The 19,766-nt window shown below is 43.5% G+C and overlaps 1 protein-coding gene across 1 annotated transcript in view; it reads left to right on the plus strand.

Moving 5' to 3' along the window:
* FARP1 (FERM, ARH/RhoGEF and pleckstrin domain protein 1) overlaps window positions 1-19,766 on the plus strand; it is a 199,360-nt gene that overhangs the window by 167,177 nt on the left and 12,417 nt on the right. Inside the window, 7 exon segments of the mRNA XM_056497890.1 lie at window positions 395-582; window positions 1,964-2,053; window positions 4,222-4,269; window positions 4,272-4,357; window positions 13,923-14,004; window positions 16,692-16,929; window positions 18,898-19,028. Coding sequence (XP_056353865.1) covers window positions 395-582; window positions 1,964-2,053; window positions 4,222-4,269; window positions 4,272-4,357; window positions 13,923-14,004; window positions 16,692-16,929; window positions 18,898-19,028 — 863 coding nt within the window.

Raw genomic sequence — 19,766 nt, forward strand, 5'->3', positions numbered from 1 at the left:
ACCCCCTGCCATGGGCAGGAACACCTTTCACTAGACCAGGTTTTTCAGAGCTCCATCCAGCCTGGTCTTCAGCACTGCCAGGGATGGGACAGCCACAGCTTCCCTGAGCAAGCTGTTCTAGGTCCTCACCACTCTCAGAGTAAAGAGCTGCAGCTCAGTCATCTGTGCCTTGATCCCTTCCCTACAGAGACAGTAATTTCAGCCAGTTTTATCAGCTAAAAGACACTTAACCAGTCCCATGATGAAAGCAGGTGGATGCAATTCCTCTGGCTTCAAGGCCATTTGGATATGTCATATAATTCCACATGCTGCAATTTAAGGTTGTAACTCCTTGTGGTATTTTCTCGAGAAAGCTTGTCCTAATTGATTTCTCTTCTATCATTTTTCTTAGCAGGTTCTCTGACTGGCAGCCCTCACCTTTCAGAGCTTTCCATCAATTCCCAAGGAGGACCATCAGTGGCAAATATGACTTTATCTCCAAACTTGAGCCCTGATGCCAAGCAGTCATCTCCCTTGGTCAGCCCTTTGCTGAATGACCCGTCATGCATCAGGGCTGATGAGGAGGAGGAGGTCAAAAGAAAGGTAAGGTGAATGAAGTTGGCCTTGTCTCTCTTCTCTCTGATATGTGGTAAATCTGGCTAATTCCTGTTGGTTGCAACCTCAGGAGCTTGTTTGGACAGGGTCTACCTTGCTTTTAAGGGGTGGAGTTTTGTTGCAACAAAACAGTCAGCTTCATTGTCTTACTGGAGAGAAAATTCCCAGGTGACAGAAGAAAGAAAAGGAGCAGTGTTGAGCCTATCGTGGGAGTATCCAACCCAGGCTCTCCAGTCTGCCTCTGCTGGGAGCACCACTGGGAGCATCTGGCTGTGGGAGTAGAAAATGCTCTCTGAGCCACAGCCTGCAGCGTTCAGCTGGGAGTGCTTGGCTCAGGTCCATCATCACAGCAAAAGCGTAAGGGAGCATCACATCCAAGATAAAGTGTTTGTCTGAGCCAGAGTGTTCTGGGTGCCTGCTGGCTCATCCCTCCTCTGCTGCTGGCTGAGAGTGGCTTCCTTTTCTCCTTCTGTGGCCATTTTTTTCTCCTCAGCCTGGAGCATCTCAGGAGGGAGAAAGAAACTGATGGCTTTGCTGAAAAGTGGGAGTTTGTGTAAGGAAGATGTCTTTTCCCACTGTGCATAGATAGCAAGATGTGTGAAAGAAACTTGAGAAGAAGAAAATCTGAGAATAAGTTAATGGAGTCAGGACTCTGTGCCAGTCCAAGGTAGAGCAGCCAATGACTGTGTACACCAGCTGGTGATGGGGGTGCATTCTGACTGGGAAATGCCCACACAGACTCCCTTTGCAGGGCATTCAGAGTGTTTCCACTGCATCATCTGTCTTCAGGGAGGAAACAATTTTTGCTTACCGAGTGACACAGAGGAAGGTCAGCTGGGTTCCTTTGATTCTTCAGAATTAAGAAATTTTAAATCTGTAGCCTAATCTAAAATCCTTCCCCTCTCCCACTGTTAGATTATCCAGCCAAGAAAGTCTTACAGGTTTGAATTTTTTGGGAAGTATTTTTCCTGTGGATTACCATCTTGATGATGAAACACAATAATCAGACACAAATTTCTGTGATTTTGTCAAATTTGACACTTGATTCAAATGGTCATTTAGCCTGCAAAGGATTTCTTCATGAACTTCACAATATCTCCTCTAGAAATAAACTGAAAGGAACATCAGCACTCCAAAGCAGTAGAAATCATCTTGGCAGAAAAAGAAGTCTCTCAAAAACCCATAGAAAGTACCTGTTCTCTTGTATTTTCAAGGAAGGGTTGTTTTTAGGGTTTAGGAGCATTCAAGCATGAGTCACAGCATAACCACAAGCAAGGGTCACTGGTTTGTAACTCTCTCTGTGATTTATTACCTACAGTTTTTTCCTCCATACAAGCAGGGGAAAACCTAATGTGCTTGCAATTTGCAGAGGTTCCCAACAGAGAAAGCTTACTTCATTGCTAAGGAAGTGGCCACCACGGAGAGAACGTACCTGAAGGACCTCGAAGTCATCACATCGGTATGTGAGCTCGAGCCTTACTCACAGAGCACGTGGAGCCCTCACTCAGTGGGGGGATTTCATCTGCTCCATTTCACATCCCAGCTGCTCCCTCCTGCTTCTGTATTCTGCACTGCAGATACTCTTTGCTGCGTGCAGGAGTGCTCCTCCAGGGAGGAAATAACACAAGGATCAGAGACTAGAGGTTTGCTCTGTGGATAGTGACATGCACTGAGAAACTGTATCAGGTTGAGGAACCTGGGACACACTTCAGTTACATTTTCTTGCTCTCATGCTTTGTGGTTATAATTACTAAAAATGCCTGTGGGTTTTCAATGACTTCTCTTAAAACTGAAGTAGCTCCTTAGGGGCACATATAAATGTTTTCTACTATGTTAAATGCCCTCCATTTAACATGAAAAATTGTGCGGTACCTATTTGAATGATTCTGAGTTTTCAGAAAGTGAACTGTGTGTTAAATGAGTCATTCAACCGTAGATTTGATCAGAGTTTGATTGTTAAAATCACCAAGGCAAGTAGCTGCCATCTTTGCACACACAGCAGCAGTCTTGTTTCACTTCCAAGAATAATGTGTGCAAGATCTGGTCTAAAATAACCATTTTTTTCTATGAAATGGCACTGGATTCAAACCCCTTCATGGCATTTTGGCCAGCTCCAGACCTCTCAGCTCTTAAATCACCCAGTGAGGTGCATTGCCCACTCGTGTGTAGAGTGTTGTGGTAAGGAGGACATGCTTCAGGGGAGAGTGTTGGGACCAGCTGGGAAGCATGGACACTCTCCTCAGCTTCTTGTCTGTTCCAGGATCCCATGTGACAGATGCAGCTGATCAGACCCCAGCTTAGACAGAGCCAATATAGCATGGTTTTTACAGGCAGCAGGGTGGCTGTGGCCCCACTGCTACTTACCCTTGCTTTGTGGGAAGCCAGCCTGCTGAGAGAAGAAGCCAGGGTCTGTGGGACAGTTCTGCAGTCGTTGCTGCAGTCTCAGCAGCAGATAGGCTGTTTGCATCTAATGTTTCACCCAGTGGCTGCAGAAACAAAAAGCTGTAGCTCTTCAGAGGTAAAGCCTGTTTCCCACCCCATCCTCCATTCTGTGGTAGGCAAATTTGAATTTTCTAGATCAGCAAGAGGGATGGGCCTAATGATTAGCATACAGTTGTATTAGCTGTACTCCACAAATGACTGGCCCAGGAGGCCACTGAAAGTGAACTAGCAGCCAACATAGTTGGAAAAGGAACAACTGCTGTGCATGAATTTTGATACTTGGTAGATGAGCTTCAGCTTTAACTCTGCTTGGTGCTGAGATAAAGCAGGGGAGGGAAGCTTGGGAGGGATCTCCTTTTATCCCAGGTCTGGCTCAGCTCCAGATGATGCAGTGTCAAGCAAGACTGCTCTAACAGTCTTCTATGGACCCAACAGCCTTCTATGCACTGCTGGAAGTCAACCACAGATAGCTGAAACTCCTTAGGGCAGGAAAAGTGAGCAGTGTTGCCATGTTGAAGGTAATAGACATTACTACCTTGGCAAGCTGCCTGCTCCTATGCTTTTATGTCACCTAAAGTCTATTAGGGTGAAATAAAGAGAATATGGAGCAAGACTGAGCAGGAGCCTGTTTCAGTCTTTACAATGCCTGGCACTCCTGCACTGTTTTGTGATAGCAGTGTCTTCCACTTGCTCACTCTGCAGAGTGGTGTCCTCTGTGTGCACTCAGCAACATGGGCGTGGGTGTTTCTTACTGAACCAACTCCTGCCAAAGGCATTTCAGATGGAACTTGGCAAAAAGAAAATGCAGAGTATATTTTTTTTTGCTTTTACTGAATTGTTTACAAGTATTGTAATGCTCTTTCTCTTGCACCTCCAGCATTTGCAAATTCAGTTTGTATTGACTAACCAGTGTGGGTTTGAAAAGAATTTTCAAGATTTGATCAGTGATGGGAAAAGGGAAAGGAGTTCCTTTTTCAATTGTGCAGGGTCTGATCTCTGATAAGAGCACCAGTTCAGCACACAGGAGTGTCAGGGATAGTCTGGGTTGTATTCCTAATGCCAGCTAAATAAGATCATTGCTGGCTTAGCTGTTAGGAGTATTTGAGTTAGGTACATAAAGACAGAAAATGATCATACCTTCTGCATTTCACCCACTGATAGTTTTGCTTCTTTTTTCCCTTGTAGTGGTTTCAGAGTGCAGTGAGTAAAGAGGATTGCATGCCTGAAACACTGAAAAAAATCTAATTTTCTCCAACTTCGAACCTTTGCACAAATTTCACACTGGTTTTCTCAAGGAAATTGAGCAGAGACTTGCTCTATGGTAAGACTATTGATTGTTATTTATCTGTGTTATTTCATGCAGTTTAGCATTTTTGCATTCCCTTTTTGCTAACTCATTGTGATCTATTGTAGTGCTTAATTTATGAAAGTCACAGATGTTGGTTATTAACAGTCAGGGTTTATTGAATCGTGCTTTGTTCATGTTTACTTGACAAACTCTGTTGTTCAGATATCTCAGTTACAGACATATGCAAATGAAATCATGATTCTGGATGAAGCTTTCTCTTGCCAAATGTCAGTGTTTCTACATGGCAGCTCTTTTGAAGAACATGCTGCAAGCAAGGCTTATCAGTAATAAAGAGGGAGAGGCAAAAGACCAGGTTCTGTTTCTGTCAAAAGAGGTACAAGCTGGGAGGATTTCACAGACCAGCTTCTTATTCTACAGCAGCACAGCTGTGACACTCACAAGGTCTACAGTGGACTCTCCAAATTGACAGAGTGTTGGAAGAGAACACTGGGCTTGAAAATTATCTATTCTTAACATAATAGTGACAGTAAAACATGGCATTTTTACAAAATAGCTATGAAGTGAATAATTCTTCCCTGGCAAGGCTCTTAATTCATTTGACCACTGAAATCTTAGCAGAGGCAGCAGCATAAGCAGAAGCCTTCTCCTTGCTTTGATTAGACTTGCCTGGACTAGATTGTCTTGCTCTGTGTAGGCATTTTTTGTAAGTTCTCTTTTATTCTGGGAGCTGAGCTTTTCCTTCTCAGTTAGAAGAGTGGCAATGAAAATCACGTGAAAACAGAGCAGGCAGACCTAATGGGTGTTAATCAGTTTAATTAAGATAGGTGCCTCTTTAACTAATGAATCAAAACAAAAGCAAAACACAGTTTCAGAGTGTGTAAGTCAACTCTTGTGATGTATTGAGATCATTGAATGAGGGCACAGGACTTCACAGACTAGTGCTGTCCAAACCCACCCTGCACACTTTCAGAATTAGCAGGTATTTTCTGAGAAGAGGGGAATGTGGTACTGCCTCTTAGAGCTGACATCCTCACCCAGGACTTTGACTTCTAATATAATTTTTATTTACTGCCTGTATTGCTCTTTTTTTCATTTAGCTGCTGCTGGTGCTAATTGCATTGCACTAAGCTGAATATTTTACAGGTACTCCAAGAAAGCTCTTTCAGATGTTATAAAATACTGATTGTTTCTTCAGCCTTGGTGTAAGATTAACAGTAGTTGGAGTTAATCCCTAACTAGTTGGGGTTAATGTGTGTGGCGAGAAAAGGAAAATTTATGCAGTTAGTAAAGACCAAGTTCTGCTCTCTAGCAGACTAGTCTAATCTCACTGGGTGCTGACTCCTGGGCACATGTTGAAATAGAAATACCCCCTATATCCTTCTGGCGGCATTAGAGGTGGATGCAAACCTCCTGTTCAGGTGTGATGCTTTTCAAAAATTGGATGATGCTGTACTACAAGCCTGCTGTGGAAAGGTGATATTGTAGTAAGTGGAGGGAAGAACCAATTATGTCAAAAGAAGGAAAAAGTATTTAGGCTTCTAGACTTCCTATGGTTTTACTTTGTTTATCCTTTTCAGTTAGCTTGTTTTAGAGCTGAGCAAACCATCTGTTTTTCAGCTTCTCCATAGAGTTTCACAGGGTGGTAAACTTCAGTTTAAAGCTTCTAATATAATATTTTAACTGCACTTACCCTGTGATTTAAAGTGCTGATCTGCTGCAAATTACTTTGCAATCCAGATTTGTTCAAAAACATTCTGCTCAGGTAACTGTCCCAGCTGGGCACCTCCTTCTGACTTTGTCAGCTCAGCTATATCATGTCCTTCCACAGTTAGTGTAAAGCCACTGGGATTTCTCTGTCAGCTGCTCTGAATCACTTGGCAGAAAAACAGTCATGTTCCTGAGTTGTTTGTGACCAACAGCCTGGATGCACCTAATGCAATACCCCTGGTGTAGACAGTGATTGTTGTTAAAGTTCTGGAAGATTTGACTATGTGCTTGGGAAGGGAGGCAGGCTTGCTGACAGGTATTACTTTGGAGGTGTTTATGTTTCTATATAATGCCACAGATGCTGAGATAAGCCACAAGCAATAAACTCTATCCTATGGAGATTAGTGTTTAATTAAACACTGAGTGACAAAATTAAACAGCCTCTCAGCATCTACAAGAAGCTGGTGGCAATGTGATAGGAAATTCCTTCCAGCAGCATAGTCAAGGTCACTTAGCTCAATGTCCACACTGCCAGAATGGCACCTCTCTCTTGGCCCCAGGTGTTTTTAAGGCAGTGGGCTCTGGCTGTGTTCCCCACCTCAGGGCAGCTCCCAGCTGCCCAGCAAATCATGGGCCTGCCTGAGCTGGTGGCACAGCTGCAGGCAGGTGTGGGCAGGATTCAAGCCAGCTCATTTAAATCTGACTCTTCCATGTCAGGTCTGAAATTTCTAGGCAGGTGGGTGGGGGGAGGAAGGTCGGACACATGTCCTGAGACACGAACTTGCACTGCATTTGTTAGAGGGTGACAGTGTAGGACAGATGTCCTACAAAAAAAGGCCTTTGAATGAAAGGATTGTGATCTTCATCAAGCTGCTGGAAGCCCCTAGCTACCCACATGTGCTGTAGGAGCTTGTGAGGGAGAGAGAGAGCCTGCAGTCATCTGTGTTCTCCTAGTGTGTAGGATGCTGGGTTTCATCAGCTTAAAGTGCAATTCAGCCTGCTCACTCTACACAGACGTAGGTGCAGTTCTCTAAGGTTTGTTTCAAACCTTCATGCTGCATGTTGGAAGATCATTCCAGGATCTTCCTGGAGGTCATTCCCTGTTCTCTTAGGCCTTGGATCATATTGAAGCTGATGCTGATGCAAAAGAGCAGTGAGGAGAGCAAGGCTTGGGGGAATTGCACATAACAATTGTTAGATGTTTCCATGCTTTTAATTTGTTAAAAGATCTATAGACTTTTAGTGTTTGGCTGGAGGAAGCTCAGGTTGTGTACATTATTAATAGCATTTCTGGTTTGCTTAAAGGCTTCTGAAGTGTTTGAATCTGCAGTCAAGGGCAGGCTGTTTGCTACAGAACATCTTAAGGGCCAGGATCCTTTTGACCTGGTTATAGATTCAAGCAGGTCTGATCTGTTTCTTTACACAGTTCACCCATTTTCCTCTTCAGGGCTGCATTTCCTGGAGCAGCACATCTCAGGGTCCATTGCCTAGTGATAAAGTTTTTAATACAACACAGGTTGATACTGACACCAGTAGCCATCTGCAGAGCACAGGAAGTCAGTGCATTTTGCTCAGCCAGAGTTTCTTTCTGGCCATGAAACTGAGAAGATTTCTGGTGGTTCTATTGCACAGCATCCTAAGATGAGTGTTACCATGCTCTGGGCCATGTTTCCAGCCCTGCCTGTGCTGTTGCAGGGCCAGTAAAGCAGCCCAAGAATCTTCTGAGTTGCCCCAACTGTGCTGAGCTCTGGAGACTGGCTGTGCTCCTGGGAGGAAGTGAAATACCCCACTGGAGGCTGTGTGGTTTCAGGAGGGGAAGGATGACCTTTGGTGGATGTTGGAATCCCAAAGCCTGGGAATTTTAAACTTTCTGTGCTTTCTGACACTGACCTTCAAAATAACACTGATTTTGACCTGAGGCCTTGGAGAAGGCTTCCAAATTTGAGTGATAGAGTTAAAATCACTAGTGTGTAGTTTGAATAGGAATGTGTAATATCACATGGTGAAGGGTTTTAGCATATAGTAATAGATGTGGGACAAGATGGACATTCTTGGGCATGGTCGTCTTTTCCTACTTCTTGTTCCTTCTTCTTCATGATTTCAAATAGTAGTTCTTGGTTGGATAGAAAATACTGCAGTGCAGGTTACAGGTGTTTAGTTATTGGGTAAAAAGTATAAATAATATAGATATTAGCTTTTAATTGGATAGTTAGCCTTTAAAAGACCTTGTAACTAACTAGATCTCTCTCCATTTTCACTCACTTTTGGCTTGATAGCTACAAGTGTTGCAAAGCTCTCTGTACTATAAATAAGATTTAATAAACAACCAAGTCCAAACAAGAAATCCATCTCTTGAGCATTCAACCCTAACTCTGAGTAAAAGCAAAGGAAAAAAGCTAACCACTTCCAGGTGGATGCAGGCAGGCATGGTGCTTTTCCCTCTCACACAGGAAGGGGAGAGAAGGAGAAGAGCAGAAAGCAGCCTCAGGTGGGAGAGGGAACAGTACAGTCAGGCAGTTCTGTGAGCAAGTGCCAGAAGAGCTGCATCCAGCACTTGGGCATCCAGATGCTGGTCCTGACTGCCAGGGCTCCTCAGCAAGGCTTTGAGTGCAAGGCCAGGAGTTCCCAAACCTTTTTGCTGGGACAAAATATGGAAGGCATATGTCAGTGACTTTCAGCTGGCTCCTGTTTGCCAAGACCAGTGAGATTTTATGGCAAGGAGGCAGAGGTGTGGGCAGTGCAGGCAGAGTGGGACATACATCAGCTTTTGGGCAATTATCTGAGAAGTCAATTAAGTCCTACTCCTCCTTTTACCTCAACTGTTTAATAAGCTATTCATTTGGGCCACAAGCACCATTTTCCATCCAAAAGAATTGAGCTCATCTTTACACACCCCATTAAATACATTCCTAGTTTCCACAGTGATTTCTTTAAATGATGACAGAGAGTGGCAAATAGAGAACCGTACGTATCCCCCTTTTCTGACCACTGAGCAGCATAGAGAGCAATGCTGGAGCAAGCCAGGAGAGCTGTTTCTGCCCAGGAAAGCCCTCATCAGGTAGTACAAATCTGTATTTTGGGCTTTATCTATGTGCTGTGAAAGAGAAGTGTTATGTACTTCACAGAAGTGCAGGCAGACTCGTCTTCTCCCAGGGAAGCTGCTAGTTTGACTTTCAGATCTTTCTGAGGAAAGCTGCTGCTCAGTGTTACTAGATGGGAATGTGTGCTAATTTGCAAAAAAAAAAAGGGCTCTTAATCTTAGCATATAAAAGGAGAAGGCACAGTCAGGATTTGTGGAAGCAAAATTGAAAACCTCTAATAAAAAAGCACTCAGGGAGGTGTAGGAGGATGAGCCAAATGTTGATTTATTAACCATTTTTTGTTTGAGAGGAAATACTTGTGCTCAGGAAGAGCAGCCTGATAGACAGTTGATATAAACAAGGCAGCAGTCCTTATCTGCCTTCTCAAAAGCAGAGGGCTGCCTGTTCAGCTGGGTCTGCATGTCTGTGAGGAGAGCACTTTCAAAAGTGCCTTTGTCCTGGGTGCAGAAATGAGGTGTGTGTTGCAGTACAAACTTCTGAGTTATGCTCTGTGGATTCCTGGGACCAGGACATTGAGAGGGGCTTGGTGCCAGCACACAGGGCTGGTTTTGAGAGGATAGTTTTCATTGCTGAAGTCACTTTTGGGTACCTCTGGGGAATGGAGCTGTGCTGCGCCCACATTAACTGGAAATGGTGGGAGAGAAGCAGCACATCCAGGATCTGTTAGTCACAGTTAGAGCCATGTTGTGTCCATCTCTGTGGCTCTCCTGGCAGGATATGCCCAGGAGCAGCTCTGAGGCTGTTCCATTTGCAGCATATTTTCATGCAGTGATGTTACTTGCTCGGATCCCTTCCTGTTTAAAAACATTACTGATGCCTGTCTGCTGTAAGTTGGGTTCCTCCCACAGCAGGGGTAGCCATCCCAAAGTCTTTAATGTAGGCACACCCTCCACAGGCTTGGTCTGACCCTGGGAAGCTCTGATGGCTTCAGCAGTGCGTTTCTTAGGCTCTGAGCAGCTTTTGCATCACTCACTGCTGGAAGTCCAGCTCCATGCCAGCTGTAATGGGCAGGGCAGTAAGAGGCACTGTGTAGAAGGAGGGTGTGAGCAAGGAAGGGGTGTTTGCTTTTATTGACTCTTCTTTTCCAATTACAAAACATTCCTCTTACTTAAAAGGCAGTTTTAAGGGGAATGTTTAAGGTATTTTTTAATATTAGAACATTAATTAATAATAAAGTCATAAAAACTTCAAAGTCTCTAGGTGTTCAAAGAACCAGCTATCTTATTCAGGAGGGAGTTCCTGAGCATGTAACACGAGGTTACACATTGTAAATATAATTTGTTACAATCGATTTATTATTGCTTTGGCTGCAATTCAAGAGCTGCAATCAAAGACTTCTGTGTTTACCTCAAAACAAAAAATCTTTATTGAGATATTTTTCTCTACATTTTTGCCTTTCCACCATCCCCATCGAATTTCTGTTCCTTCTGGTTGAGGGTATGGGCAGACTTGAGATTTCCTTCTGTTATTTTTTCAATTATATACACTAAGAACTTGATGTAATTTGAAAATCTGACAGGGCTGCTTGTGTAATCCCTGTAAGTCAAGCTGATGGCTGTTTGGAGTAATAGATATAAGGCAGTGTCTGAGTTTCTTACCAGGTATAAGTCAGTCTCCTCTTTTCTTGCTATTAAAAAGGAAGGGACTGCTTGGATAAAAATGGGAAATGACCTTATCATACAATAATGTCCTCATTTTTCAGCATGATTTTCAGTGGCTTTAGACCTCCCCCACACTGTCAGAAGAGTAAGGGCATATTATGTGTGGGGAAAGCTGCTCCTACATCTTCTATGGAGATGGGCATCATAAATCAGCTCCTGATGAAAAGCTGTGACACCCCAGGCCCTAAGCTTTGTCCCTTGTCACTGGCAGATAGAAACCATGTTCAAACAGCGACCCGTGAAAACAAGGAGTAAGAAGAACAATTTAGCCATTGATGCACAACAAATGAGCAGCTTCTTCCCTCTCAGCAAGCTGAGTGTTGTTATTCAAAACATACACCACAGGGAGAGCTCTCTTTTCTGCTCCTGTGCTTTGGGCTGTTGCAGCAGTAAGACATCATCTGATATGTTGTGGGGTTTTATTTTTATATTCTGTGTGTTTGGATGCTCTTTTCTTGGTGTTTCTTCTTGTTTCCTTGGGGTTTGCATGTTGAGGAGCTGGGGAGGATGGCAGTGTACCATAGGGTTTGCTCTGGGGTCCCAGCATGGATCTGAGGTAGAGTGGAGGTTGGGTTTAAGGAGGCAGAAGGGAAGCTGTCATGTTCCCTTATGCCCCGTTTCAGCTTTCCCTGCCTCTCTGTCCACATCACAGCCTACATGCCTGTGCTTCATCCCCAGTGGGAAAATCATCTCTGTGGCAAGGGAAATTTATTTGCCTGGAAATAAATAAGTAAAGCAAGAAGAGTGGCTGGAACAAGGAGCAATACACAGCCATCACATTTCTGTGTTTTCTCCTAAGAAAAGCCTGGGTTTATTTCTTGCAGCAGAATGCATCTGTGTGCAGCACAGGTCCTCTCTGTTAGCCTGGGCTGAGGGCTCTGGTACCATGCAGCTTTTCACTGCTCAGCCAACAGCTGGAGAGAGGCTGTTGCTTCTGGTGAACCCCCTTCTCTCTGTCACTCTGCCAAGATCAGAGTCAATTTTAAAAATCCTAAAAGTCAGTGGCTAATACCAATGAAGGGGGACTATTCCTGATGCTTTGTGTGTGACTGATAGGGTGAGATGCTGTGCAAGCAGTCAGTGCTGGTGGTGCTGAAGAGGGTCCAGCAGGTCAGCTTTTAGGAAATAAGGACCTGACTGTTGCATGAACAACCCCACTAATTATTGGCTGTTGGGAACACTCACTATGGCTTTGGTAGGCTTAGGCTCAGCCTCCAAGGAGCTAGCCAGTAGATAAGACATTTGCAATGTGTATCTGTATTGTAGCCTTCAGATCAGAAAAGCAGTGTCTGTTTAGAAAAAGCAGTCTGTAATGATATACTTAATATTTATCTTGGCAGTAAATAGATAACTATATATTTCATATTCAGAAAGGTACAAAACTGCTGAAGTCCATTAGATTAAATCAAATGTAGACACATGGAAAAGGATCCAGGCAGTGCCAAAGAATGAGAGAATAACACATAAAGCAAGAATTCTTATAGAGATAATTGCTGAATACCATGCAATTGTTGGCAGCAGCACAATTTCATCTGGCTTTGGCATTTCTGAGCCTGTGTGTGGAAGCCCAGCATGAACTGTTTGGGAGGAGGGGATTCTGCAGGGGTGGAGGGTGGCTTTCCCTTGCTTCCTGCCAGTGTGGGGCTACTGCCTGGGACTTCAAATGGTTGTGGTTTTCAGTCAGGGGCACTTTGATATGCACCACTTGGAGCTGAGCTTTAGTGGCTGGAAGGTTTTATTTACAACCTGTCAGAGGAAATCTCAGTGGGAAGAGCTGCTGGGTGGGTAGGACATGGGGGAAGGGAGAATTGAGGAACAGCATAGAGTGGAGATGATTTGACAGACAGAGGCTTCCTGAAGACAGAAATTGTACTTTGATCCTCAGGTAATGTGAAAACTGTAGTCTTGTGATGTCCTTACATACTTCTGCTATTTCAGTTTAGACATTTCTTGGGCATAATTTGACTATGGCAGTGTTTATATTACATAACATAAAAAACAGTGCAAACACTGCAAAACAGTGATGGTAATTAAAGTTATCACTGACACAACCCAGTTTCCTACCCCAGTGTAACCTTTGGGTTCAGAAAAAAAAAAAATTAAAAAATCTTGTTGAGAACTGTTTTTACTTGACTAAATAGGCATGTGAGTGCCTGGGAGAGTTAGCACAATAGGAAATTATTAAAGACAGCCTATGAAACTGGGAGTTGTTCAAATGAACATGGAGTAATCCCTTGTTTATCAATGGAGTCTCTTTGTTGAAAGATAAAATTGGAAAGGGGAAGGGGACAGTGCTTCTCACAAAATCCTAGTGATTTTTCTTTTGAAAGCATAGCTTTGTTGTAATAGATCTGTAACAGTTAGGTTCTTATAGTCATGATTTTTCCTCCTGTGTTTTCCGAAAACATGTGTTTGGTTTCACTCAGAGCGTGGTATCCTTGCCTGTCTCACACATGGATTTTGATACAGGAACATCTTTTTTATCAGGAGCTGTGTCTCTCCCAAATGCTGCACTCACCAAAGTGCAGCTGGCTGGGTGGGAGACAGCACTTTGCATTTGTAATACTGGAAGTGAAATACTGAACAAAGATTCCTGCCAGTATGTAACACTTATGAGTCAAAGCCAGATGCTGGATGGATTTTTTTTTTTTTTTTTTTTTGGCCCCACTGTCCCTTGCAGAAGCAGAAAGCTTCTCAGAGGAGGAACACCCCCCAGGTCCTGCTCTGGGGCTCAGTCATTGTATCTGACAGAATTAACCTTCTGCTCTAAGATCACATATTCTCATGGGACTCTGCTATCTTCTGTTTCCCCAAACCATTTCCAGCCTTCTCTAGTGTGTTCAAAAATGCTAGCAATTTTCTTTAAAAGTCTAATGCTTCTGTTAAGTGCCTGCCCTCTCTGTTGTTAGGAGTGAAAGCCAGGCTGGGTGCAGGGTGTACTGTACCTGGGAATTACATGTCTGTCAGGAAGATTCCTCACACACTTCTGAACAAAGCAGTATGGGGGTCAGGATTTTAAAATAAATGAGCTATTGAGTTTCAGTGCTTGTAAGTGATTATGCAGTTTTATTGCATGACTGAAGTGTGTGGCATTTCTGTTGCTGACAGGGAAGGCCGCTCCAACGCTCACATTAAAGGAGATTACCAAAGAATCGGAGATGTTATGCTGAAGAACATTCAGAGTATGAAGGTAGGAATGATCCCATAACTGCTGAGCTTTGACATGGATTAAATGTTAGCATGCCTTTCATTTTCATGTGATGTTGCCTCTTGTGCTGGTTTTTGCCAATTGTATCAAGGCTTATGCTATGAAAGTTTCTTCTGATGATGTAGCAAGCATTTGGTGGATTTCCCTGGGACTGCAGAATTGCAAGTTCATTTTAAGTTGTCCAGCCCCTTTCCTCCACTCTCCTAAGAACAGAAGCAGCAAACACAAAAGTTCAGGGATATTTTATTTCCAGTTCTTCTTTCCTTCAAATAATAAGGCAAAGCATTGGAATTTGTGTGGCTGAAAAGGCTGTTGAATGCTGAGTGTGCCTATTTTTTCATGCAAGTATTCATGTTAAGACATTGCAGGATTAGTGACCATAAGCTGGATATTGATTTGATTTGATTCGATTTGGGAAAATTATATTTGTGCACTGCAGTGCCAAGTTAGGTGAAAGGTTTTTGTGTCAGGAAAATAATTGCCTCTGATGCCTTTAAAACCAGAAGTAAAAATATGAAAGTATGAACCATAAATCTAGGTGTAATGTTCAGCAGACTTCGCAACTGTTCTTCATCTGACCAGAGCAGTATTCTCAATGCTCTGTGTTACTGAGAAAATAGCATGGAATGCAGGCACAGGAGCCTGTGAAAACTCTAAATATGTACACTGTGGATATAAGCTCACCTTCCTGTAATGTATCTGCACATCCAGGTCATTGTGGGGCAAAACATGGCATTTCACCTTCAGCATGTGGATCTCAGAGTGATTTGGAAAGCCTCCAGTAAATCTTTCCTTGGGGATGGCCACTTGGGCATTCTGCAGTTAGTAAGTGGAGCAGCCTTGAGTCCTTGGCTGAAGGAAAGGGCAGTTTAATCATCACAGCTCTCCTGAGATGTTCATAGGGCTCGGTTTCTCTTTCCAAAGGACAGAGAGGAGCGGGGAAGTGGAGTGACGCACAGGCGATTGTACGGCAGATCAGGAACAGGGAACACAGAAATATCCATTTGCCATCCCCAGCACAGACAGCCTTGTCACCAATAAGGCAGCCTTACTGCAGTGTACTGCAGTGTACTTAGCCAAGAGCTGCTTTTTCCCCTCAAGATGTAATTCACATGTGTTGGAAGAAATGCAGAAAGGACTTTTCTAGCTCTGTCTCTGCTCTCAAGAAGTATTCAGCTCTTCACAAACAGTTTTTAGAATACCAGAGAGCTTCAGACAAACTTTGTCTCTGCTCTTGGTATTTTGCAACTTTAAATTGTCTGTCCTTAGCTACCTGCAGGTCCTTCTGGGGCACTAGTCTAAAGGCAGTGTACAGTCCCCACTGTAACTTAGACCTGGCAATGTGCTTTCACCTTTCCCATTTTCCCTTTCCCATTAAAGGGTTTTACTACATTTGCTTTGAGATCCTCCAGAATTGGATCAGATGATCAACTGATATGTGGAGTGAAGAGGCAAAAGCTAGTTTAATGTAAAAGATCTGCACAAAACCCAGAAATAAGTACAGTTAAAACTGTACTTTTTTTATCATGAGACCTGTTAAAAGATCTGCAAACTGACACTATGTATTTAATTAAAATAGAAAAGCAGAGCAAGCAATTAATGGGCAGCCTCTGTAGGAGCCCAGAGGGTCTGCTGTGTCTTTTCCTGAGTTACAGACTTGTAAAATGAATATGCAGTGTGTGGAGGAAGCAGCTTGGCTCTAGGGAAGGTATGTTTCTGGTAAACATGTCACAAATCACAGGAGAGAGAGAGTTGACTGGAAATGTGTCAAAAAGCACAAACTTCAGATTAAGCCAGAGAATGTCTTCTCAAGTCCATTAAATTTATGCTTGCAGTTTCTTTTTGCTGCTGCTTAATAGTTACCATATACTGGAATACTTTAGTTGGCTGCTCAGAGAAGCTCTGTACATCCTGAAGAACCAGTTCACCTTTTGCAAAACACAGTTAATCCTCTGTGTAAATTGTTAAAAAAATATACTCCTGAATTGTTTTAAGGGGGAGTTGTGAATACCTTGTGATACTGAGACCTAAATGGAGTGAGGTATTTCATGCAAACCTCATTCACTGCTGGTGTACAGCTCCCCTGCTGCCAGTGGGATTATTTAGAGACTGCACCAAGGAGAAGAGGATGTAGTCCAAGGATGAAGAGCTTGTAGCATACCCATTTCTGTTGGGAAATGCCTGTGGTTTTGTTGAGTTTCCCAAGAGATGCAGCGTCTCATTAATAAAAGGAGAGCAGAAGCCACAAGTCCATTTGCCTACGTCTCAGTTCCCCCAAACCACCTAAGGGAAACTGGGGCATCTAAATCCCTTCATCCTTTTAGAAAATCCCATTCACATTTTTTGGCTGTCTCCATTGCACCTATTTGCATGAGCTGTGTTCATGTCATTTTCTTACCTTTGGATTTCTCACTGATAAGAGAGTTAGTTTTGTTGAATTATGTACTTTAGTTTTCCTGGGAATGCAGAAGGCGTGGGGGTGTCTACTTCAAATGAGTAATGCCTTTTCTCCTTGGCAAGTGAATATCAGAGCCATTGTGTTGCACAGTGATTTTGTTTACAAAATCCCCACTGCTGTGCTAGTTGGATATGTTATTGGATTAGGTATGGGCTGAGTCATGTCTCTCAGTGATTGTTAAGAGCTTCCTCTTTTCTTTCATGCATAAAAGCAACTGACAATTCACCTGCGAAAGCACAATGAGATTTTAATGGAGCTGGAGAATGGGATCAAGAACTCCCGCAAGCTGGAGACCTTTTGCAGAGATTTTGAGCTACAGAAAGTCTGCTACTTGCCTCTCAATACCTTCCTCCTCAGACCTTTACACAGGCTTATGCACTACAAGCAGATCATGGAGAGGCTTTGCAAGCACTACCATCCAAGCAACATAGACTTCAGGGATTCAAGAGGTAAGAGAAAAGACGTCAGTTCCTGCAGCTGGGGAATGGCATCCAAATCCATTAGAGGTGGATGGCTGGAGAAAAAAAAAATCTTTATTTTTTAAACTTACTTCAAAAGAGGATTGAGCTGCAAAATCCACCACTCAGAACACCATGAACAGTAGGATTAAGGCTGCTCTTCTATACACATTATGCTACAGTCTGGGCAGGTACTTGGAAGATAATTCTGCTGGGGGTTATTAAACACACAGAAATGACAGCAGGTTCAGGAAGTCTCTTGAACTGAAAACAGTTGGGAGGTTGGGAGAGAGTACAGGGAACATACCATATGTGCTTGTGTTGTTCCTAGTTTCCCTGGAGATCCTTAATAACACAAAATACTAGCCCAGGTGAACCCTTGGTCTGACCCAGCAGGGCTGCTGTTATTATGTCTTTCAGTGTTATTTGTTTTTTTTCTTAAGAATACAGTTTGCTCTGTTATCATTTCCGTGATTTTTCTCAGGAGCTAAAAGCAGCCAGCATGGGTTGGTTTTGGATTTGGGGTTGGTTTTTTTTTCATACATGAAGGAATTGCCCTCCTGTAGCCTGAACTCACTGCCTGCCATTTCATTCTGATGGTTTTTCTCCTTTTTTCCTCACGCCCGTCCCCCACACCTGCTGTAAGCTGTGTGTGTTTAAGGATAACTCCATTATCTGTACAGCATTGGTGCAGATCCATGGAAGAGCTTGGGCAGGGAGCAGTGCTCAGCTGTGCTCCCAGGCATAAAATGTGAGCTGAGCTCCCTCAGTGCTGTGGGATGAGACCCACAGCAGGCAGTGCACAGAGCACAGAGCTAGCCTGACCTGTGGTAGTAAGAAGTGCCACACACACTGTGTGACACAGGTGGTGGCCCAAATGTTGCTGCTCCCTGACTGACCTCAAAGAAGGCAGCAAGTAGTGCCTGCATTTCTTTCAGCCAAAGCCAGAGAATGAGGGTGATGTGTCCATTCTCCTCTCCCCAGAGAGTGTAGCAGTCTGATTCCTGCTTCAGTTTTGAAATGGATACAAGCATAGGTTTCACAGGTGAAAATAAGAGAACATGAGGACAGTGTGACTTAGAGACCCCATCACTTTCTTACTAAGGTGTTTGCAGATTTTTTTAAAGGTCAGAGTCTAAAGGAAGCCAAAAGAAATGGGAATTGAATCCCAGAAAAGAGCATAAGTCTCCCACTAGCAGGTGGGTGAACTGTGAACTGAGCAGTGATGTAAGAAGGAATATGGAACCACTGTTTCTGTTCACATGACTGGTTTTTTAACACAAAAGACTGCAGCTGCTCTTCTGGCACTGAAGTCAGCCAGTGTCTTTGGCCCATTCAGAAACTGCCCACCCAGCCAGGTGTATCAAGGGTGCTCCCACACATGATGGCACAAGGAGTTGGTGGTGTCTTTGGAGAGAATAAGGTAGAGCCATGATGTGACTCAATGACATGCTGCCCTTTAGTTGTTCCCATTGATGGGACTGAGGGCAAACCCCAAGGTGTTCACCACCTGAAATGATACAATAAGTGACACTGCCATTTCCTGCTGTTTTCAGATACAAACCTGACCCAGTGTACTGCAAGCAGGGGGGGAAATGCATTTTTTTCAAGCATAAAGAACATCCCTAGATTGATCGGAGTTGTAGGAATTAAAGTCCTTAATGAGAATCCATTCATTGGTGCTCTGGATTGACCAAACTCTTCTAAAGTTTCTGTGGTTAAAACAAAGCAAATTTTTGGGAAATAGACTGTCTCTTCATCACAACACTCCCCCCATCCATTGTATAAGATGATGTGCAGAGTTTGTGTGGGTTTTAGTCTGCCTGAGTAGCTTTATGCTGTAGAGGAGAAGAGTGGCACAAGAAGGTTCATGAGATGGGTACTGCAGACAAAAGTCGTATTTCTTTTTGAATATTCTTGTAAAATTTTAATAAGCACTTTATGGATTTGTCCATCTAGCTGCTTTGGCTGAGATTTCTGAAATGGTGGCTCAGCTCCATGGCAGTATGATAAAGATGGAGAACTTCCAAAAGCTGCATGAACTGAAGAAAGACTTGATAGGCATGGACAATCTGGTGATCCCTGGAAGGGTGAGTAACAGAGTTGTGGTTAAGTTTTGATACAATTTCAAATCATTAGATATGTTTTCAAAAACTGTTTATTAGGGACATGTGTGAAATTGCCTTTCCTCATCTCAACCTTTTGCTGTCACCAAAAACTCTCAGATGTAAACACAATAATGTAATGATTTAACTCCAGCCAGCAGCCAAGACCCACACAGCTGCTTGCTCACTGCCCAAACATCATGACCAGGTAGAGAACTGGAGGGGTAAAAGCAAGCAAGAGAACTTGTGGGTTGAAGTAAAGACAGTTTAACAGAGAAAGTAGAAGCCATGCACACAAGCAAAGCAAAACAAGGAATTCATTCACTGCTCTCCATGGGCAGACAGGTGTTCAGCCATCCAGGAGAGCAGGGCCCCATCATTTGTAATGGTGGCTTGGGAAGACAAATGCCATCACTTCAAATGTTCCCCCTTCCTTCTTTTTTTCCCCACTTTACATACTGAGCATGGTGTCCCATGGTCTGGAATATCCCTTTGGTCAGTTAGTTTGAGCCACCTCTCCTGGCTGTGACTCCTCCCAGCTTCACATGCACCTCCAACTCCCTCACCAGTGTGGCAGTAAGAAAAGCAGAAAAGGCCTTGGCTTTTGTAAGCCCTGCTCAGCAATAATAAAAACATCTTATTGCCAACCCTGTCTTCAACTACTTGTGCCCAGCACAAATCCAAGATACAGCCCCATACCAGCCATGGTGAAGAAATTAACTC

Source organism: Oenanthe melanoleuca, chromosome 1, assembly GCF_029582105.1.
Source record: "Oenanthe melanoleuca isolate GR-GAL-2019-014 chromosome 1, OMel1.0, whole genome shotgun sequence".
NCBI lineage: Eukaryota > Metazoa > Chordata > Aves > Passeriformes > Muscicapidae > Oenanthe > Oenanthe melanoleuca.